This window comes from Cyprinodon tularosa, unplaced genomic scaffold (assembly GCF_016077235.1).
Source record: "Cyprinodon tularosa strain WSP-4 unplaced genomic scaffold, ASM1607723v1 ctg104, whole genome shotgun sequence".
NCBI classification, from domain to species: domain Eukaryota; kingdom Metazoa; phylum Chordata; class Actinopteri; order Cyprinodontiformes; family Cyprinodontidae; genus Cyprinodon; species Cyprinodon tularosa.
Window position 1 is genome coordinate 642,957 of NW_024037827.1, and position 23,494 is coordinate 666,450.

General features: G+C 37.9%; 1 protein-coding gene across 9 annotated transcripts in view; it reads right to left on the reverse strand.

Annotated features, from left to right (window-relative positions):
• LOC119781763 (globoside alpha-1,3-N-acetylgalactosaminyltransferase 1-like) overlaps nucleotides 1-19,845 on the reverse strand; it is a 44,553-nt gene extending 24,708 nt beyond the window's left edge. For 6 of the 9 annotated variants that reach the window (XM_038282352.1, XM_038282344.1, XM_038282328.1 and 3 more), the window contains exons 1-2: nucleotides 3,523-3,797; nucleotides 265-294 (exon numbers count right to left, since the gene is read on the reverse strand). In XM_038282352.1, coding sequence (XP_038138280.1) covers nucleotides 265-294; nucleotides 3,523-3,587 — 95 coding nt within the window. In that variant the 5' untranslated portion in view covers nucleotides 3,588-3,797. Of the gene's footprint in view, nucleotides 1-264; nucleotides 295-3,522; nucleotides 3,799-7,389; nucleotides 7,408-19,779 lie in introns of those variants that run through there. The other 3 variants (XM_038282293.1, XM_038282305.1, XM_038282319.1) reach the window with 3 other exon arrangements.
• Between the last annotated feature and the right edge of the window lie 3,649 nt (nucleotides 19,846-23,494).

Here is a 23,494-nt window from a genome sequence, read left to right on the forward strand (position 1 = left end):
TGTACCATCAGAGGGAACTTCCAATAGCCCTTTCGGGACGAATAAAGTTTGTGAATCACAAAAGCAGAGTAGAAGACAGAGGAGATCCCCCGGTGTGTTTAATGTCCTGCACAATGTGGAGAAAAGTGTGGAACGCTTTAGATCAAAGCCACCAAATCATACAGAAAAACAGTTCAGAATGTAGAAACCCAGAAGGAAAGGAGGGAAGACGTCAAGGCAGACAGCAGGAAAAGAAGGCGGACATGAGGAAAGAACTGAAGTTACCTGTGGAACCAGCTCCAGTGGTACGAGATTCTGTGGATTCAAACAGAAATAGGAATTAGCTCAGGAAAACTGCAGCCCATCAGATGGGAAGCTTGATATCAGATTTGTTTCTCATCACCATGAGTTTACAGTTAAAGCTTCCTAATCTCTAGATGAGCTCATTGAATAGAAAGTCAGAGATCCTCTAAGCTGATAATCATCCTGCTGTTATTTTCCTGATCAGACTGAACATTTTGTATCTCTGCTTCTGTCTCCTTGAACCCCAGTGGGCCTCAGCAGATGGCCGCTCACACTGAGCCTGGTGCTGCTGGAGGTTTCTTCCCGTTAACCCACTCTGATACTCTGAATCGTTTTACAGCATGTTTAAAATTCTACCACAGCATCACAACCAGAGTTTAGTCCAAACTTTATCTGAGCCACACCTAAACCCCTTTTTAAGCCCCTCAGAGGATTTAGGGGCTTTTTGAGCAAATTTTCCTACTTCATGTTGTCTGACAGGTTCCATTCAAGTCATTTAGATCTAAAGATTAAGCTTAAAACTAGATTGATTTGATTGATTGATTCTCCTTGTGCATGATCTATGTAACAAGCCAGGTGGACGTAACATCTGTTTAAAAGTTGCTGTTTGCGTCGCTCATACAAGCTTACTTTCCAAAAGAAGATTTGTGATTTTTCCACGTCAGACTCACCACCGATGAGTGAAAATGGGGACAAGCTCGTAGGACGGCCTTACGTAAACATATCACCAGAATGATTGACAATTAGGAGGACCACTTATTTTGATGATCCACCCAGAAACAGAACATCCTCCACTATACCTTTAAATACTGTTTATGATGGATTTATGTGTTAAAAAACACCAATCACACCACCTAGTGATCTTAGAGTTTTCTAAAAGCTCAGAAAACCAGTGGCTGCAGTTTTCAGTTCAACTTGATGGTAAAGTTGGAAATACCTGAAAGACGGAAACCTCTCAATCATGTTTGGCTTGAAGAGAACTTGTTTTTAGACACACGTTTTCTCCTCATATCTTTTTTACATATGTGGCCTGTTGCAGCCCAATCCCAAAAGTCAGAAACAAAGGAAAAAGCAGTTGAACCTGTCGTGCTGCCAGGCCACTGTTCAGTGTCACATTACACAAAACAGATGACAAAACAAATGGAGTTAATGACACAAGAATAAGCAAATCTTCTCCAGGAAAAACTGTTTTAACTTAAGCTGATTTAAGCAAATCTCTTCTAGGAAAACCTGGTCTAGATAGAGCTTCTCTGGGTAAAGTGGTTCTAGATAAAACAGCTCTGGGTGAAACCGTTCTCAGTATCGCTGCTCTAGCTGAAGCTTTTCCAGGAGAACGCAAACCTATGTGGAGCTGAAGTTGCTTACGGGAAGCTTTTCTAGATAAAGCGGTTCTAGGTGAAGCATTAATCCAATGAATTATTTTTCTCCCTAAATTCAGGTATCTGAATTTAAATTGTTCTAAATGTTGCTTAATGCTTGACGATGATTCACCCTTTTAACTGTTCTCCAAATTACGGAGCCCCTCTGATGACATGGTCAAAAAAAATGTTTAATTGTGGCCACGAAGTAGTATTTCGTGGCCACGCAATAAGTATAACGTGCGCATGAAATACTTAATAATATCAATAAATCCGCCCCTGTTTTCAGGCTTATGTTAACTGTAATGACTTATCTTGGACAGGCTGCTATGTAAACGGGCCGTTAGTCCTTCGTTTAGCTATGCTGCGGTTGTTTACACTGCGCCTTTTTTTAAAATGGCGTCTTAGCAACAAATGTCACGTGACTGGCGGAGACCGACTGGGTAAGCAAATCGAGCGCACCTTAGACCTTAGAGAAGGCGCGCTCGATTTGCTTACCCAGTTTTCCAGGAATGATAATAATATTATTAATAAGTATTTCGTGCGCACGTTATACTTATTGCGTGGCCACGAAATACTACCTCGTGGCCACAGTTAAAAAAATTTTTTGACCATGTCATCAGAGGGGCTCCGTACCAAATGGCAGCGTACGTTTACAAGAAAAAACAACAGACAAAATGTACTTTAATTAAATAACAAGAAGGCATTGAAGCGCACAACACCAAAGATCTCCACCCAATCTTGTTTTTAAAGTAAAATTTAACACTTCTTGTACTTGTGCGTGCAGGATTCAACTACTGCCCGCGTTGCAGAAATAGATTCCTCTGATCACAGAGAAACATAGAAAAGTCAGACTATGAGACCCTATTATGCAGTGATCTATATCAATCATAGATCTATGGAAAGGAGCCAAAGACTTGATTAATCAGAAATGAGGAACCTTTAGAAAGAGAAGTTTGTCTGTCAGCTCATCAAATGTGTCAACACCAGACAGTCAGGAGGACAGATTGAACAAAAGGGCAGTGAGACAAAAAAGAAACATTCACACAGTTGGTTAAGATAACTCCTGTCAAGGGTGAGGCTTTTATCTCCGTTCTCTGGAAAACTTCGCTCTATGAAAACTTCCACAGTCTTTATCAACAGGTCAGCTCCACCTCCTTATCGACAGAGAATGTTTTGGATGTTTTCTTTTGCTCTTATTATTTTCTGAGCTAAAACCAGTTTGGACACAGAGTCCAGAAAACAGAACAAACTCACTAACAGCTTATCATGGTTGCTTATTCTGAGAAGACAGGAAAATGGCGAGTGCTTAGAGATCACTGATCCCCGCTGATAAAACACTAAACTCCCAGTTATGGGTTTTACTGCCCAGTAGAATCTGCAGCAGAATTCAGAACCAGTTTTTTTTTTTTGCTGAAAGCAGCAGCCAGCAGAAAAAACTACGACAATGGTTAAATATGGTTGCAGAATGTAGACGTGCATAAACTTGTTACAGCGTGACACTAAGAGAGGCTTCTGCAGCCATGGAAACCAAAACGTTCAGCTAAACACCCCGCTCTGCACGGCTGCCGACAGTCAACCAGAAACCAGCAGAAAACCCCCTGAACTTCTGCTCCTTGGGATAAAAGCTTCAATCTTTTCAGCTGAGAAAACTCCTGATGAAAAAGACGACTGATTAACAGATCACTGAACTAAAACTAAAACTTAAAACCCGATTAATCCATTTATTCTTTAAAATTAATTTTCATTTCATTTCTTAGAAATATTTACTCTCATCACTTACATAAGTTATACTCATTTATGTTTTTTTCCACACTTCAATAGTAAATTCTTTTCATGCACCAGAATCAACATTCAATATTGTGTTGTGCTGTAAACTCACCCAATAACCAGGACTATCAGCAGGAACCCAGCCAAAAACTTCAGGTGCGTCATCTTCGTTTGCATCTCTCAGTCCAAACAATGTTGTTTCTAATCCACCTCAGGGTTGGTTTAAGGTCTTCACACCATCTGGTTCTGCGGCCTCGTTTTTGTGTGAAGAGAACCTGCAGATGTTTAGAGCTCGATTCTTCCAGCCATCCTGCAAACTAGAGCAGACTGAGTGTAAGAAGACTAGGAATGGTGGTGGCGTGAACAGCACTCCTTAAAAGAGAGAGGGGAGGGAGTTAGAGTGAGCCTGTTTATAACCAAACCTTTAAAAGTCCCTCCCTGCTGTTAACCGTGCAGATACCAGAAAGTTTATTTTAGTTAGCATTCGCCTCAACTTGTTTATATAGTTCTGATTAACAGGAAAAGTCATCTAAAGGCATTTTACAGTCACCTCTATCAAATAGTTGATCTAAAGAAACTCAGCAGATTGCACAGGGGTGGAAAGTTATGAATAACATTTACTCACGTTACTGTAATTGAGTACTTTTTATGAGTAATTTGTAATTTTCTGAGTAGTTTTTGAAATATGTAATTTTTACTTTTACTCGAGTAAATTTTAACCTAAGTAGTTTTACTTTGCTACATTTAAAACCCCCTCATGTTACTGAGTAAAAGAAATAAATAAAATACTGATGGTGAAAAAATTCAATGGGGCCCTGCCTTGCATTTACCCTTTGTATTGTCTCATAATCCAGTGCTGCGCTTTGGAAGATGGCAGTTGCTAATCACAACTTAGGGAGTATGGATGAGGAAAGGCCTGAAGAGGAAACGTATTCTGGAGACGAAAGCCAGAAAAAAAATTGCCCATATGTGGAAGGATTATGTTTGTTATGATGATTATAAAGTTGATGTGTGTGCATATGAAACATTGAAGTCCTGCTTCCAGCCAGTTAGACATTACAGGGTCATTTCAGGATCATTTCACTTTATGACCTGCATCCAGCTAGATAATCATTGCAGGGTCTTCTATCCTAAGGCTCCGTCCACACGAAGTCAAACCCTGGCCTAAACGCACAAATTTTTCACCAAACCAGCCTCTCATCCATACGAAGCCGGCGTTTCGGGGGTCTGTAAACAATCTTTTTTTTATTAAGCCTTCAGAGTGGGAAGATTTTGAAACGCCGTTTTTCGCGTTTCCATCTTTAAGCTCTAACCGCATTTTTTTTCTTACACGCATGCGTCATAGCGTCGCCTCTAAATACGCATGCGCGACACAGTATCACAACAACAATGGCGCCGTACTGTGTTGAATGGTTGCTGCTCATGCTACTCACCCTGCTGTCGGGCTTACAACAGAATCTTCTTCTTCTGGAATATCTCCAGGAAGAACAGAGCAATATCGACCACATAGTTCAGCACCTGAATTTGACTGAACCATGAAAATGGACCCGCAGGGCAACCATGTATAAATATTACTGCGCATGCCCAACATTTCGTCGCCTGTTTTCGCCTATTTTTGCTTTGGCACCACAGCGCCACTTACAGGCCTGGCATACATTTTGCAGCGTTTTCATGCATTCGTGTGGACGATCACATTTATTTAACGTCTCCATCTTTACGACAAACGTTCTGGAAAATATTAGCGTTTCGTGTTCGTTGGACGGGGCCTAAGACCCACCCATTTGCTCATGTTCTGTTAATAAAAGACTCTGCTGTTCTGTTGGGGGGCAGAAAGGTGCTGAAATGTGAGCAGGCAGCCTTTCTCCTCCTGCAGGAAGCTGTGTTTGAAAATCCCTTTGTGTGTCAGATTCATATTTTTGTCCTATATGAACTCACAATTTTTAAACCCAACAGATTATTTGCTTTCAAATGCATAAAAGGGAACAATGTGATAATGCAGTGCAACATGTGCCTGCCCAGCAAAACTAAGCTTTCGGCTTTTAAAACATCAACATCCAATTTACGTAAAAAATGTGGCGGTAAGTTAGTTATCATGGTGTTGTCTGTTGGACAGTAGGAATGAAAATTGTTTGCACTTTATGGTTCAGGTTGTGACAGTCCTTGTGCTGTGAGGAAGTACGTTTCTTAGCCCAGCTGATCTTTTGCAAGTGTGGATGTCCACTGAAATACGCCTTGAAATCGATTGAAACACCTTGTGCTCAATTTGATTCTTGACTCATCTTTTTTTTGGCATTAAATAACTCAAAGTAACTATGTAACTTTTACTCAAATTACATTTTAAATGAAGTAATTTTGTACTTTTACTTGATTAAATTTTGAGATGGGTAATTTTACTTTTACTCTGAGCAGAATTTAGGCAAAGTAAAGATACTTTTACTAAATTACAATTTTTTAGTACTCTTTCCACCTCTGAGATTGCATAAAGGCATTAAATGGCAGAATTTTGATTCTCTTGGGTGGATACTGCTGGGACATGATTACGATTTTAAACAAGGTCTGCAATTAATGAATAAAATTTTAATGGAAAAACACAATAAACAAACTTTTCATTTAAAGAAAACTTTCTTTGCTTCCTGGTTACCAGGCGGAAATGCTGTTTGTTAAAGATATGCTCTCTGTGTATGTAAATTGAAACCCTATCTCTCCGGCTCCCTTCCCTGAAAGGAGATCACTCAAGACAAACTCTTAAAATAACACTTCATGACTTATATGTATTAAATAACCAGGAAACATGACAACAGGTTCTGATAGAAATTGTAAACTTACTTAGATCAGAGAAATGGCTTAGAATTTTATGAATGTTCTTAGAATTACAAATTAACAGTTAAAAAGGCATTTATATATCTCCAGTCTGCCACATCATCACATCTAGCAGATGAGGAGACATCCATGGCTCCAGCCTTATCAAAATATTACACTTTGTTCTTAGCTCTCATTCCATTCCCAAATCTTTGCCACGTACAGAATAAAGATTATAACTGTATATCCAGACAGAGGAACTGTCTAAAATAGATTAACTATTGTGGAAAACATCAGTTCTGACACGCAAAAGGCTTAACAAACTCACACATCATCAATGATAATCATCCTAACAATTATTAAATAATCATATGAGCATCTTGTATTTAATCCAGTTGATACTGGATTAAATACAAGATGAAAAATTACTTCTCTAGAAATGTGAACTGTCCATGAACATTAAGATGCAAGGTTCCTGATGAGAGTCCGAAAGTACGACCACTGCCCACCCATTCGCCACTCACTTCACTGGCTTCCTGATTCTGCAAGGGTTTTTTGTTTTTCCTTTTACAGTTGCACAATTCAAGTTTTCAGTTTTCAAGTGTTTAATGAAGATAAATTGTGCCTTCATTAGTAGTGGATTAGAGATATACAGTTAAGTTCACAAGTGGGCCAATTTAATTCAGGTTGGTTCAGGTAGATATTTATTAATGCAGAAAATAACAATCTTATTGTACAATTTATTTATGACGCTTTATAATAATAAATAAGTGCCATAAAATATTTGCTCGCGTGCTTGCATTACTTATCTGTGCCCATGCTTTTTAAAAATAAATAATTGCACAAACATTTTTTTGCTCGCGTGCTCTGCGCGCTCGCATTTTATTTGGTGCCCTGTTGTGCCCCCGTATAGTACTGGGCCAGCTGACGCCCCTGGCCGCACCCTGCCCCATACATGCACTCCATAATTCTTCACCTTCACTAGACATGGATGCGCTTTAGTATATTCTGCAGTAAAATGAGGTGACTGTAACAGAGTAAACTGAAACTTATTGGCTTATTTTTCGGACTGATCCAATCAGCGCTGCTTGGATCAGATGCGCTGCACAGGATTCACAGCAACCTCCTCCCTAATCGCAGAAGTTCTAATCCGCAAATGATGCATGAATTATTGTTTTACCTGCTCGCTCTCATTCGCATTAAAAAGACACCACCTCGCAGAGTGTAAAATCCGGGATAATTTATGCGACTCGCGTGAATCAGTGAACAGCAGGGAGTCTCCCGGAAGAGACCTGGGATGTCTGCATACAATGTAGCCTGAAAGAGTTTTACACTTGCTGTAAACAGAAGCTACATTTCCATTTCTAATACCAACAAATTATGACAGTTAAACTCTCCATAAAGCATCGCTTAACAATCTTAATTCAATGTCCAGCAATTAGTTATTTAAATAGTTTTTGTTAAACTAGTTACTCATACAAATAATCCATATTCTTGCTCCTAGCTCTTAAAGGGGAACACCACTTTTTTTATACTTGGCCCTTGATTTTGCGTTATTACATCATTTTCTACTCACCCATATGAGTTTTGTGTCATTTGGAGCCGTTCTGAAGATATTCAGTTAGGATATATATTAAAGGAATAGTACACCCAAAACATGATTAGCCTTCATTTTCGACTCACCCCCATGCTGAACAACACTCTGGAGTACTTTTTTGATATCTCAAATGCATCTGGAGATCTGGGAGGCTTCTTGCTGTCTGCTGACATTCAAATAATGGAGGTCTATGGCGCCCGAGGCAGAAAGGTCCATAAAAGTCCACAAAAAACGTGTCAATATTCCTCCATACTGCTCGTCCAATGTATTCCAAGTGTCCTGAGTGGGTAGCGTCCAGAATTTACTCGAAACGAAGTCATTTAGAATGTTTTTAGAGCATAAACAGTAGTTTATAGGATTTCCTGAAAGCGCGTTCATGACACTACGGAAACCGCGGCAGACCAAACCAGATGAAAGTGCGCATGCAGCTCGGCAAAGAACTCATGCTCTTCCTCAACACTGAAGTCCTCAGACATTTTTCTTTCGTTGTTTCTTTCTTTGCACAGGTAAACAGCACATTTCTTCTTCTATGCTTGCATTATCGGCAGAGCAGACGCTGAATGCGCACTTTCATCTGGTTTGGTCTGCCGGCTTCCGTAGCGTCATGAACGCGCATGTGCGCGCTTTTAGGAAATCCTATACACTACTGTTTATGCTCTAAAAACATTCTAAATGACTTCGTTTCCAGTAAATTATGGACGCTACCCACTCAGGACACTTGGAATACATTGGACGAGCAGTATGGAGGAATATTGACACGTTTTTTGTGGACTTTTATGGACCTTTCTGCCTCGGGCGCCATAGACCTCCATTATTTGAATGTCAGCAGACAGCAAGAAGCCTCCCAGATCTCCAGATGCATTTGAGATATCAAAAAAGTACTCCAGAGTGTTGTTCAGCATGGGGGTGAGTCGAAAATGAAGGCTAATCATGTTTTGGGTGTACTATTCCTTTAAGTAACGTCTTCCTATGGAACTAAACTGTTCATAATTTATTCATTATGGTACGCAAGCATTCATAACATGTAGGTGAATCACTGTCCCTCAGACATCCACCGTTATATTTTTAATATTTATTATCCTGTAAAAACAAAGGGGAGTGTGTATGACGCCATCCGCACGCCGGACTGGAGTTGTGACAGGCATGCCTGTTGCGTGTCAGAACAGGCAGGGAGTTTATCTAATTAGGACAGTTTATCTTAAATTCTGCAAGTGGCAAAGATTTGGGAATGGAATGAGAGCGGTGTCCTTCAGCTAAGAACAATGTTTCATATTTTGATAAGGCTGGAGCCGTGGATCTCTCCCCATCTGCTAACGTGTATGATGTAATGATGCAATGATGTGGTAGACTGGAGATGTATAAAATTATTATCTAACTGTTCTTCGTGGCAACTTCACAAGAAGTGAGCCCGGTTGGTAAGCAACTGCCTTCTGTAACTCTAAGCAACTTCTCTGATCTTAGTAAGATTACACTTTCTATCAAAATCTGTCGTTATGTCTCATGGTGAGTTAATACAAATACATTATGAAGTGTTATTTAAAGAGTTTATCCCGATTAATCTCTTTTCACAATAAAGAACCGAAGAGAGAAAGCTTTACGGTGTAGACACAGAGCTTTCCTTTAACCAAATGTTTAATACTTTACCTTGAGTAGATGTTTGACTAAGTAACTTTTACTTGTAGTCGACTAAGATTTGACTAGGAGTATCAATACTTTTACTCAAGTATTACAGTTGAGTACTTCATCCACCACTGGGTGTAACCTTATATAGGGAAATATAAATCTACAGTTGGTTTACCTCATTTCGGCCTTTTGGTGTAAAGTTGCACATTATTTATTAGAGATCCTAAAAACAATTATCTCCAAATGAGACCTCTGGATATTTTAAATTCAGGTTATTTTAACTTAAAATAACCTGGTTAAAAATAACTGGCAAGAGAAAACGCTTTACGAGATGAAATAGAAACCAGACAGCATTGTGTAATCTTTTACAAACCACTGAAACTAGCATTTGCTACATCCTCTTTGATAAAACGCAAATATAGGCAATTTCCTGCTGTTTGTTCAAGGCTGGTCTGGATGATGAAAACTCCCGTCTTCTTTAACTTGAGTTTCTGTGTTCATGTTCACACTTAAGATTTGCATACAGTGGAAGTGGTAAAAGCAGCATGCACGAACTAGAAAAGCCTCAGAAGAAAACAGGAGGGATGTTGAATATTGCTTCCTCTACACAGAAGATTAATTAACAAACCAAGTGGGGAAATTTGGAAGAATCTCCTTAGAGAATTCTCATTCATCAACAGTCAACAAAACCCCATGGATGTTTTGATGTTGGCGCTGATGGCTGGCTGATTTCCCCCCAGCTTTTATTGTCATTACACTGTCACAAGTACAGAGCAACGAACAGAGCAACTCTCTGCATTTAACCTATCTCTATGGGAAGCAGTGGGCTGCCATTGTGCAGGGCCTGGGGAGCAGAGGGGGGTTAAGGGTCTTTGCTCAGGGACCCAGAGTGGCAGTCTGTGGGAGTGGGGCTTTAACTTTGAACCTCTGGATTCCAAGGGCAATGCCTCAACCACTAGGACACCACTCCCCTTAATTGGTCATTCCATTCACCTGTCCACCTCTGCCCAGTTGCTCATTACCGCTTATCTTATCCACCTGCTCCTGACTCTATTTAAGAGACTTGCATCCAGCTTTCGGAGCCAGATTATCTTGTTTCTTTCTAGCCAGTGCTGAGATGGGCTTTTAGCCTTTACCAAAGTGTTCCTGATCCTGACCTGTTCTGCCTCTCAACCGCTGAACCTGTCTGTTCCCTATGAGAGAATTATCCTGCCATAATGCAAGAGCGCATAATTTCAATTTGAGAAAAGAATTCCATCTTCTTGCACTCAAAACTTATAATGCTCACACTCAAAACATGCGCGCTCTCTTAAATATTTCTCTTCTCTCTCAAATCTTTGTTTCTTCTCTCAGATTTAATGCTTCTTGCACAGATATTTTTTCCTCTCGCTTGCCTCCTTCTCTTCACTCTGCTGGAGTCTCAGATACGCTCCCAAACCCGTAGGCCCTGCTTGCGTTTTTTTTTTTGCCTCATCTCAGATTGCAGTCGGATCGTCGTCTAGCAACCTTTCCAGCCAATAGAACGACAGCCTCGGAAAGGGTGCGCTTGTTTAACCCTACTGAGCTCAACGCCAAAGACACAGACGTCCATCCCCGTGAACACTGGGACGGAACTCCATGGAAAAGTAAATGATTGTTATTTCAACCGTTGCGTATATTAGCTGCGACATATGAATCAAGATGCTTTGACTGAAAAATTTGATTGACAGTTGCCGTTGATATATGATTGGTCGATTTTAGGTGTACAAGCTGACGTATAACTAACTGGCCTGCATAAGATAACGGGGGGAAAAAACAGATTTTAAGACAGGATTTTTTCTAAATAGACATTTTCTAACTTTTGGGACAATATGGTCTGATAAAGAATACATTTATATACATGTTTAAGCCAGAATGATTTGAAATTTAAATATGACTTCCCTCCGACTTTAAAAACAGGATTCATTGGAAATGAAAAACTAACTTATTTGATTCTGAGATAAAACTTCATATTTCCATAAAATTAAATGACTTTAAGGACTCACTGTTCTGTATAGAAACAGAGCAGTCAACAGGTGGAGCACAGTTTTACCGCCCTCCAACTCCCATAAGTTAAACTAACTGTTATCTTAAAGTGGAACAACAAGGTTTACTGGAATGCGTGTTATAAAGTTGGACAGTCTGTGGCGTCCAAAGTTCACAAACGCTGTTAACTTCTAGAACTTGTTTTTCTTTAATCAGATGCCTGCAGGAGACACAGACTGCCAACTGGTTCTGTTATCATCCAACAGCTCATGTTTCTCATCCATATCAGCTCCTTTTGAATCCTCTCCTCTCATTGAATCTCAGCTAGTTGCCCCTCTCTTGTACCAGACAAAGAAAAATGAAATTCTAACCAAACTAGAACATTTAACTGAACGCTCTGCTTCTCATTCTGAATAATTCAAAACCTAAACAATGAAACTGTGTTTTTCTGAGAACAGCTTGAATCATGGAATGGCAGGATCAGAAACTCCTGGATATTCATCCCAGTAGGCCAATTCTAGCAACCATCCACCCCGAGACCAACACTGTCAACCAGAAGGTTATAAGTCATGAAATAAACTCAGCACTTAAAACTCATTATTTTGGAAAATAAAACTCAAATAGTGTAACACATTTTGGATGTATTTTTCTATTCAACTCAGTAAAGTAAGTTAATAAACTTAAATGGTTTAAGGCGATCTTTTTCTGCAAATCATTTCAGTCCAGCTTACTTGAACCAGCTTAGATCCTCACGTTAACAGTGACTGATTAACTTAAACATCTTTTAGTGTTTTAATCCAAGTTCAGATTCAATGTTTGATAAATGCCAAGTCAGTGGTACCATGTCTCCATGGTAACGGCTTAGGAGGGAATAAGGAAGACATTTTTCAGGTTTTTCAAAAAAATGTGACCACATGCTTTAAAAATAAAACAAATATACTGAATTTCCTAAGAAGTAAAGAGCCGCTCCACCCAAAGCAAACATCCAAGGTTATAACTGACTGACCTGCATTCATTTTCCAGTTTGTCTCTTATTAAACTTTAAGCTTTAAGTCTCAAGTGATTTAAAGGATATTTTATATTTTCTTCTATATTGAAGTCCACCAAATGCAGTTTAAAAAGCAGCGCTCATTCTTTTTGACATGAAAAATTAGTCATAGCTCATTCACTGAAATGTTTTTTCCCAGACTGAGCCACCCATGAAAATTTCCATTTTAAAGAGTTTTTTTTTTTAATCCCTACTGTTACTGCATGCATTCTTGGGTTAAGGGATGTCTGCAGAATCAACAACACAATGCATCACTTATACCCCCTGCACAATCAGGAAATAAAACAGCAAACCGTTCATTTTATTGAAGGCAAATGTTCCAACTAGTGAATTTAGTTAATTATTAAAAGCAAATTCATTTGACTATCCTTTCTTTGACATCTGCAGTGAGGATAGGATGGTTATTAATCAGTACAGTAGGATGGTGATCCACCATGACACAGGGACACGAATGAGGTTCTGAAAATAATCAGACGCGAGGCTCCAGTGCAGCCTTGGCTAAAAGCTAACGCAACAGCTTTCTTCTGCAGAACCTCTATTCAGTAGAGAGAAATGCAGAAAACTTGACCCACACACTTGAAAAATGATTTAGAAATAAGTAGGGATGCACGATATAATCGGCCCCCTATCGGTATCGGCCTTAAAACTGAATATCGGACATCGGCCACCCCACCGATATTTAACCCGATATTTGATCAGCCTCTGAGTTTCTAAAGTCTAAAAAAAAATAAAAAATACTACTTCTTCTCCTTTCTCAAAAACTTCTTTTTTACAGACTTAAAAACTTCTAAAGACGAGGGAAAAAATATTGATCCATTAAAATATCCCAATATCTTCATATGCTGATATATTGCCATTTAAAAACACCATATCAATCTCTTTTACTAATGAAATATTGCTATATGTCATCGTTATGCTACGAAATCCCCTGAAAATTCACCAAATGTTGCCATATTTTTATATGTTGATATATTGACGCGGTATCGATCTATTTTACTAACAAAATCTCACAAGAATTTGAAAAATATCACGAGAGTTTGTAACAGAACGATGAAATTTCACCAGACTTTGAAAGTAAAATAGATCGATACCGCGTTTTTAAAAATCTATTTGATATCAGCATATGAAAATATGTTTGAGTATATTATTTTTCAAAGTGTCAGAAATGGATAACAAAACTGCTATTTTCAATGACTACTTATTTTTGTCCAGCTTTAACATCGGTATCGATATCGGTTATCGGCTACATGAGTTTTAAAATATCGGCATATCGGATATCGGCCAAAATCCCAATATCGTGCATCTCTAGAAATAAGTCAAAATCTCTTAAATTAAGTGTATTTACCCTTAATGTCAGAATGTAAATGACATGATCTGCCAATGGAATGAGTATTTTTACTCTTAAAATGAGATATTTATATAAAATGCACTTTATATAAGACAATGCAGTTGTGTTTTCTTATCTTAAATGTAAATTGTCTTGTTCCATTGGCAAAATGTCTCATTTACCTTCTCAATTCAAGAACAAATACACTTATTTTAAGAAAAAATGACTTATCTAGATTTAAATGTTTTCCAGTGCATGGCATCAGGAAGAAATAAAGAACCTTGAAGAGCACATTTATTACCTGTGGAACCTAACCTAAAAAAAGGGGAAAAAAAGACTGGTTCCTGCTGCAAAACAACCTTTAGCAGGACAGAGACTAATTCAATGCATTAGTGGAATTTAATAGAGCAGAGGTCAGGAATTAGCAGACATGGGTCCGAAACAGGACAAAGGTGCTGGCTAATCCAGACTCAACCTGATTAAAAACATTCATAAATTACTGTTTACTGTTTGTCCGACGACAGTGCCTAAATTCAGTTGCACTCCTTCTCCTGTTAATACGGTAAATCCCTCCAGAGCGTCCGGCTCCAGGCCGGAATGAGCCAATGAGCTGTCAGTCTGGGTTGCTGCTGCTGCTACTTTTAGACACAGCAGGCAAACCTGTGGCAAGCCGGGCGATGGGAAAGAAGGAGAAGACCATGAGAAAAAGAGAGCAGAGAAAGTGTGGACTGCTGGAAGAACTGCGGTGAACTGGTGAAAGAAAAGTGAAATGGCGTGCTCAAAGATGACCCTGCACATTTAGAGGATGTTTGGCTCAACCTGCTGCTGTGAAGCAGGATTCTCCACCATGAACAGAATCAACAATAAATCTGGATCCAGGCTCAAAATGAGCTCCTTGATATGTGCTTGAGAATGGCTTAGTCTCCGGTTAAACCCAGGTTTAAAGCCTTGCAGGGCAGCCTAAAGCCCACTGCCAACATTAAGACAGGAAAAAGAAAGAAAAGAACAAACCATCAGTTCAGGTGTTTTATTACAAAAAGTCAGGAAATTTTCTGTATAACAAACTGAAAGATTGTTGTTCTCTTCTTCAAAGCAATTTTGATTTTAAAATGGAAAAACTCTATTTTTTATATTTCTTATTTAGAAATTCCATGTATAACATAGATGCATAAACACCTGCATTTATTTTCAGTGTTAAATATTGTTTAAAGTAAAAGATTATAACTAGAAATGTGTCTGGACCTTTATTGGTTGTTTATTTTCTTCATTCCGACCCTGCTGATTTTTAATTGGTTACCTCTTTAATGGGGCATTACAGTTACACTGGAAAAAAATCGAAATCTAGATAAGTCGTTTTTTGTTTTTTTTTAAATAAGTGCAATTGTTCTTGGATTAAGGAGGTAAAAGAGACATTTTGCCAATGGAACAAGACAATTTACACTTAAAATAAGAAAAGACAATTGCATTGTCTTATTTCAAGTGCATATTATCTAATTATCTTATTTTAAGTAAAAATACTCATTCCATTGGCAAAATATCTAATTTACCTACTCAAAATAAGGGTAAATGCACTTAAATTAAGGAATTTTTCCAGTGTAGATATACTCAACTAGGGCTGCAACTAATCATTAATTTGCAAATTGATTAATCTGTTTTGATTAACTGATTCATAATCGGAAAGCAAAAAAAAACATTAAAGATTTTTTAGAAAAACAAACCAGGTGAAACTAAAACTTCCCACTTTTTTTTCTTTTCTTAAATGCAAATTGTTTTTAAGATATATTTTTTTTTACAATTTTGATATAATTACCGCTCTAAGTGGGTCACTCAGTCAGCTAAAGGCATGTTTTACAGTTCGTATTCTCCAGTTAATGATCAATCGATTACTGAATTCGTTGATGATTATTTAAATAATTGTTTAATCACGATTAATCCAATTAAATGTTTCAAATCTATACTAAATACTTATTCAATGCAAGTAATTATGCGTGCTTGAAATATGCATCTAGACCAAAGCATTGCTCAATCACACGTCTCTGGTGACCAATCACATTGCTGAATAAAAACAGGGGAAAAACTAAGAGGATTTGTGGAAAACATATTACAATAAAATCCAGACATTTAAGAATCATAAAATATAACTTTAAATAGTGTATCCTTATCCGAAATACAGGGAGATTTAATAAACTTCTCTAAACTAGACTCTTCTCCTGTGTAACTTTGTTGTTGATATCTTATGTAAAACAGGTGCATTACTAATGGACCAATGTTAAAAGTATTAAAACATTATGAGAGTGGATTTGTCTAAATATTATGTAACATTGTCTTTCAGTTTGCAAAAAAGAAACTGTTGCTGGTCGGAAAGCAACACTGTCACATTTATTCTAGTAGTCGATGCGATCTGGTAAACCATCAACCACAAAAAAGCTCCATTCAGCTACATAACCGTTTCCTCTCATGCTTCAGATGCTGTCTGTAGAGAAGAGGTTGTTACAAAATCAAACTAAAGCCGCTGAGTTTCCATGAACTGGTTCTACTGAAACTAGTGTTGCTTTGCTCCTCTGAACAGACAGAGGATCTCAGATGACCGGCGATATCATCACTTTTATTGCGCACGCATGAAAAAAAATGGTAATTTCGTCATCGCATGCATTCATGTTTGGGACATTTCATCTTCAAAATGGAAAAAAAATCTTAGTCTGCAACGTCTGTCTACTAAACTGCATCAAGTTTTCCACATGAATCACCCGTTTACTAATAAAGAAAGCTTCTGTGGGTTTTAACGCCACAACCCTGACAGTTTGCTCTAACTATAAAAACAAAATGTAGCATCTTGGTCCCCAAACTATGAAAGTTTAACCCTCATCTCTATATATTATTTATCTAAATAATGCCAAATCATTTTAAAGCACTTTATAGATGATTTAATCACATCATCCAGTCAGATTGCTCAGAAAGTTTCCATCTAAGTCATTGATTTTGCAGGACACACTCCTCATAGATGAGGCAGAAGATGCTGGCTTGCGTTTTGTCGTTGGCTGTACAGTAATTTCTCACACATAGCAGAAAAAGTGGAAGCACTAGTGCAGACAAATGGCGTAACTATCGGTAAGCAGAGACTGCAGTCGCTTAGTAGCCCCATCACTGACACCTGGTTGGCCCCCTACACAATTGTGGACCAGGATGTCTCTTTGCAGATGTAATGGTGCGAAAAACTAGCCTGGTGAGACCATCCTGATCTTGCGAGCTTTCAAGATTTCACTCGCAGATCAGTCTGGAGACTCTCCGTTAAAGAAAATTCGGAGCAGTTCACATAATGAACGTCCAATCAGCGTTGGCTTTGAGGCGGGTTGAGGTGTGACGCAACGAGAAGTGCGACAGTTCAGTCTAAAGAACATGGCGGCTTCAGCCGATGAAACTAGCGTTAGCGTGGCTATCGAGCAAGTTTTATCGGAATTACAGAGTATTTCTTCACTGAAAGAAGAGCAAAACACTGCTCTGGAGGCTTTTCTCAGAGGAAAAGATGTTTTTGCTCTTCTCCCGACTGGTTTCAGCAAGAGTTTGATCTATCAATTGGCTCCTCTTTGTCGTCGCTCTGTTAGTACGTCATATGCCTCGTTGATCTGATTGGTTTATTTGGCCCGTCTATCACCAACATAGGCCAATCAGCTAATCAGTATTTTCGCCCCTTCCCAAAATTACTTCAACGGAAGGTTTCCAGACGGATATGAGGAGCAAATCCATCTGGCGGAGTCAGGTTAGCGAAAAACCCACAATAATAGCAATCAATTCAATTCAGTTTATTTATATAGCGCCAAATTCACAACACATGTCATCTCAAGGCACTTTACAGTTCAACCAGATCATACAGTCAAATTGATACAAAGTTTTCTATCTAAGGAAAACCAGTTGATTGCATCGACTCAAATACAATCCCCCACACTAAGCATGCTTGTAGCGACAGTGGAGAGGAAAAACTCCCTTTTAACAGGAAGAAACCTCCAGCAGAACCAGGCTCAGTGTGAGCGGCCATCTGCTGAGGCCGACTGGGGTTCAAGGAGACAGAAGCAGAGATACAAAAAGCAGCTGTAAAAGGCGGCCCCGTCCAGGAAACACACAGCCAGGCAGACGAGCTCCAAGGCAGCTCCCATGCCAGAGGACGAAGAGAGCACATCCACTCAGTCACGGTCAGAGAAACAGGACCACACTGGAAAACAGGCCGATCTCCAACATCTATAAACAAGGGTGTTGATAGAAGCAGCACAGCTGATGTTTTTTCCAGGATGACGTCACAGCCAAACAGGAACAGACGAGGCAAAGCTACTCTGAGGAAAAGCAGAGAGAGCAGAAGGTTAGAGATTGAACTAACAGATTCTGCAGAATAGGAGAACAGAGAGAGAATGAAGCAGAATGATGAAATGGGGGTCCCTATGTCCTCCAAAAGTCTAAGCCTATAGCAGCAGAACTATAGAGATAGCTCAGGATAACCTGAGCCACTCTAACTAGAAGCTTTATCAAAAAGGAAAGTTTTAAGCCTAGCCTTAAAAGTAGACAGGGTGTCTGCCTCACGGACTAAAACTGGTAGTTGGTTCCACAGGAGAGGAGCCTGATAACTAAAAGATCTGCCTCCCATTCTACTTTTAGAAATTCTAGGAACCACTAGTAAACCTGCAGATTGAGAGCGAAGTGCTCTGTTAGGAACATAAGGAACAATCAGATCTCTGATATCAGATGGAGCTTGGCCATTTAAGGCTTTATATGTGAGAAGGAGGATTTTAAATTCTATTCTTGATTTAACAGGAAGCCAATGAAGAGAAGCCAGGATAGGCGAGATATGATCTCTCTTTTTAATTTTCATTAGAACTCTGGCTGCAGCATTTTGGATCAGCTGAAGGCTTTTAACTACAGTTTGTGGACTTCCTGATAGTAAAGAATTACAATAGTCCAGCCTTGAAGTAACAAATGCATGGACTAGTTTCTCAGCATCACCCCTGGACAGGATATTTCTAATTTTTGCAATGTTCCTCAGATGATATTATGTATATTATGCTATTGTAGATATCTGTAAAAACCCTATTTATAGTATTATCCACCTGTACATATCCAGCTGTAAATTTAGTTGATAATACTAGTTATCTATATATTATTTTCATAGGACAAATCTATTAGTAAAAGTCTGTTTATAATGGTAATCATCTCTATATTAATACAGTAGAAACCCATGTCCTGTATTTATGGAACAATTTCTTATCCCAAAGTTGCTGCTGTTGCACATCTGGTTAGACCTAAACCGCATTTCGTTGCCTTTTACCTGTGTAATGACAATAAAGTTTAATCTAATCTAATGATACTATCTAGACTAACTGGACCGTATTTATACCCAAACACAAGCCAGGTTTCAACATGATGGTGAGCCGTTTGAACGCGGCACCCATAGCACCAATGGGGGTACTTCATATGTGGCCCACCCAGATAATGTTGCTTAAGGGCCTTTTGTTGTGTCGTTATGCCATTGGTGCAGACCATTAACCATAAAAAAGAAAAAAAAATGTGTTGGTATAAAATTGGTTTTAAGTTGTTCCCTCCCCACCCCCGATTTTTAATTATTGTCTTATTTATTGTTAATTATGAATTAACTGATTTAGGCCAATATCTCAACTTTTTATTTTCTTTTTTTTTTTAAGCTTCCAAGAAAGTAGCCCGGAACAGAATCAAACCGAACCTCCGGAACCAGAATCTCGGAGGGAAGCCGGAACTCCTGCAGGGTTTACAGCTGTTGCCATGGTGATGCTTTAGCTGCAGACGGATTTCCACTGGAAAGTTCTTCCCTTCAGCGTAGGGAGAGTCACACCCCACCGTTCAACCCCTAAGTCGTTTGTTAAGGATCATTTATTTAATAAATCGAGTGGAGAAAAAAAAAATGGAGAAGAAGAAGTCAGACACGCAGAAAGAACAGCAGAGATAAACTTACCGATCTTCACTCGGAGACTCGATCATTTCCTGGAGGCCTAGTAAAGCACGCGCCGCTCCCCCAATGCCCACCTGATTTACCCAGGTGGGATCTAAGGGGCGGGGCATGCAATCCGGGAGACACTGCACGGCCGAACAGGATACGTACGTCAGCGTGTCCGCCATATTATGTGTGGCATTTAACATCTATTCCAACAGTTCTAGTCCAAAGAAATGACAAATATGCCAAAAAATTGAGACTTGATTTTTCCAAACATCTGCTGTTTTAAGTGCATTCACCTTTTTGTTTCTGTTATTTCTATGGCTCTGTCTATGTTTGTTTTAAATGTTTATTGAGATAAATCCCCTGTTAGTTTGCTTTACTTCTTGGTTTTTCTTTTATTGTAATTGATCTTTATCTGTTCATGTTTACATTTGCTATCCTCTCTGAGAGTATTTTTTTCATGTAAATGTTTGTTGACTTAATAAAAAAAAAAAATAGTGCAGAGTCCAATTGGTCCAACTGTAAAACCAGGAGGCCGATATACAAAGAGAGAGTTAAATGAATTAATAATTTGCAGCTGGGTTACTCATTAATTGATATTTAAATATAGTGTAGCACGAGAGAAATGGAGATAAACCTTTAATTTTATGCAAAATCTGTCTTTATTTAATATTTCGATTTAAGATCGTAACAAAGTACAAATACTTTGTTGCTTTGTTTAAGTAGAAATTCTGGCTATCTGTACTTTACTAAAGTAAATACTTTTTGGACAACTTTTTACTTCTACTCCTTACATTTATTTTTTACAGGTATCTCCACTTCATACTCCTTATATTATAAATATAGTCTTATTAGTTTTTTTTGTTTGTTTTTTTAATTTAAGCTCCTTCTCATTATGGCCCGTTAAAACCCCAAAATAATTAGTTTCATCCAGACAATTATTTTCTTTGTGGTTGCAGTCGGTGTTGCACCAACCTGTTGTTGACCAAATACCAAAATAAATTGTTTTTCAAGATGAAGCAAAGTTAAATTTGACACTGTTTCCTTTAATAATACAACTGAGAAAAATAAATATACGGTAAGGTAAATGTCATCCAGAATTGTAAAAAAAATAAAAAAAATGTTCCTTGCCATTTTTCATGCATTACTTTTACTTTATATTTGAAGTAGTTTTAAAATGATACTTATACACTTTTACTTGAGTAAAAAGATTAAACTCATCCTCTAACTTCTACAAAAGTGTTTTTAAAACTAGGATTTATACTTCTATCAATCCATCCATCCATGAAAACCTACTTTTTACTTCTTTATACTATACAAGCATAACTACTTACTTTATACTTATAATGTAAAATAAATACGTATATTTACTTTTTACTTATAAAGTAAATATTTTTACTTTATACTTATAAAGTAAATATTTTACTTTATACTTATGTAGAATTTATATTTCTACTAATAAACATTATTATTTTTGATATCTCTGCTCAATCTTTAAAGATTCAGAGTATCCGAAACAGTCAAAAATTGTCTACTTCTTCAAGAAACAACATTTTAAAACCTTATTAAACAGCTGTGAAGGGTCAAATATGGGAGAATCATCCTGCCCTTTCTGAGGCTGTCGTTCTATTGGCTGGAAAGGTTGCTAGGCGACGATCCGATCCAATCTGAGAGAGAGCAAAAAAAAATCCGCAAACAGAGCCTACGGGTTTGAAAGCGTAACTGAGACTCGAGCAGAGCGCGGTTTGTGCCCGAAGAGAAGGAGGCAAGCGAGAGGAAAAAATATCTGTGCAAGAAGCATTAAATCTGAGAGAAGAAACAAAGATTTGAGAGAGAAGAGAAAATATTTGAGAGAGAGCGCATGTTTTGAGTGTGAGCATTATAAGTTTTGAGAGCAAGAAGATGAAATTCTTTTCTCAAATTGAAATTATGTGCTCTTGCATTATGGCAGGATAATTCTCCCATAGACTATGATGTACCGTGTATCTGCATTAAAATAAGTGTTTCATATTTCTTAACATATTGGTATCAATAAAACTGGACAATAATTCAAACCATACAGTAATACCATGTGTGATGTGCTTGGTCATGATAGTGATGCAGCACAGGATTATTGGCTCATCTGTTCATGGCATAGAAAGGTAGGAAAACGAAGGAAATTAATTATCTAATATTAGTTACCCATCATAAGAGCAATAATAATAATAATAGCCTAGACAATGATATCTGACCAGATTTTCATATCAACATACTAGTTATAATTTTAGTACTTTTATTGGCAAATAATGATAATTTTTCCTTGATTTACCAACTTTATTGTCACCAAATTACATATAAAGGTGTTATTATGAGAACTGCTCTTTGAAAATCAGCCTTGTCGAGAAAAACAATTTTCCAACTAGATGTGTTTGGGTTTCCGGACTAACATGCCACTCACAATATGGCGCCTCACACAGCGATCATGATGTTTTATTTTTTGTTTGTTTGTTTTCCATATTGATAAGATTAATCATTCGATTAAATTTTTTTTTAACCATATTATTTGTCGAATGTTGTTTATGTTCGTGTTGATATTAGTCTGTTTTTCTCCTTGTTTGTTGCAAAAGGATGAATAAAACTGCCAAAAAGTAAATAATAATAAAACTGATTATTTGCTTATTGTCCAGATTTCTTTCTGATGACTGCTACTTTCCCTTTCTCCTCTCAGATATCCAGCTATGTTTTCCGTTGGTATCAAGATGATAAAACACAAGAAACTGGCCAATAAACAAATGTGTTTTCACGCATTTGTCTTTTTCCTCTTTAAAAATGCTGGGGGCCAAGTACCCGGATGTTGATCCGATAAATCAGAATATTTTTCCCCGGAGTCAACCGGCCTGATGATGGATCAGAATAATCGTGAACAGAAACAGATTTTAAAAGCGTTAGCGCAAAACATTTGACTAAACTTGAGATTTGAACATTTGTTTGAACTTTTGTCTAAAAATAAAAGTGGGAAGAAACAAGAAAACGTGAATGTGTTGACTTTGTCTCCACCTGCTGGTCACGTCTCCTCATCACACCAGAACTTAACCATAAATCTGAAGGGTCAGAACTTTTGTAAAAGTAATTCAGCAAAGGTCCTGAAAAGAGTCTGTTAAAGATAATTGTGTAACTTTCATGGGGGAAAAAATAACAAAATTGAATTAAAAATAGGAATAAAAAGTAAAATGAAGGGAATGCAGGCAGCAGTGGGGAATGTGATACAGAAAGGGCTCCTCCTGTATAAACTCTTTTTGTGCTGCTTTCACTTGTTTTCATGTGTATTAGTTCGATACAAAATCTTAAAAATATAAGAAATGTTTGACTTTACAGAGGAAAACTCATACATATGACCAGGAGGTTCTGATTTTCCTCAGGAACATTCATCCAGAGTCAGCAGACCCTCTAAATATTATTTTAAATTTAAAGATTCAGAGCGCGTCGTTTCTAATTAGTAACAGGCTAAAAAAAAAAATAGATAAATACATTTTAAAATGCAGCGATTTCTCATGTTCTTAATTTTTTTTTTTTTTTTTTTTTTTTTTTTTTTTTTTAAGGTTTTTGCCTACTTTTGCTTCCGTAGTGAATAATTGCATTTAATTGATTTTATGCTCTTTAGTTTATAAACTGAAGGTTTATTCTGTTCTTCTCTCGCTTCTTTGAGGGTTGCGCATTCGTTTCCACGACCAGACCTTTGAAGAAAACCACAAAA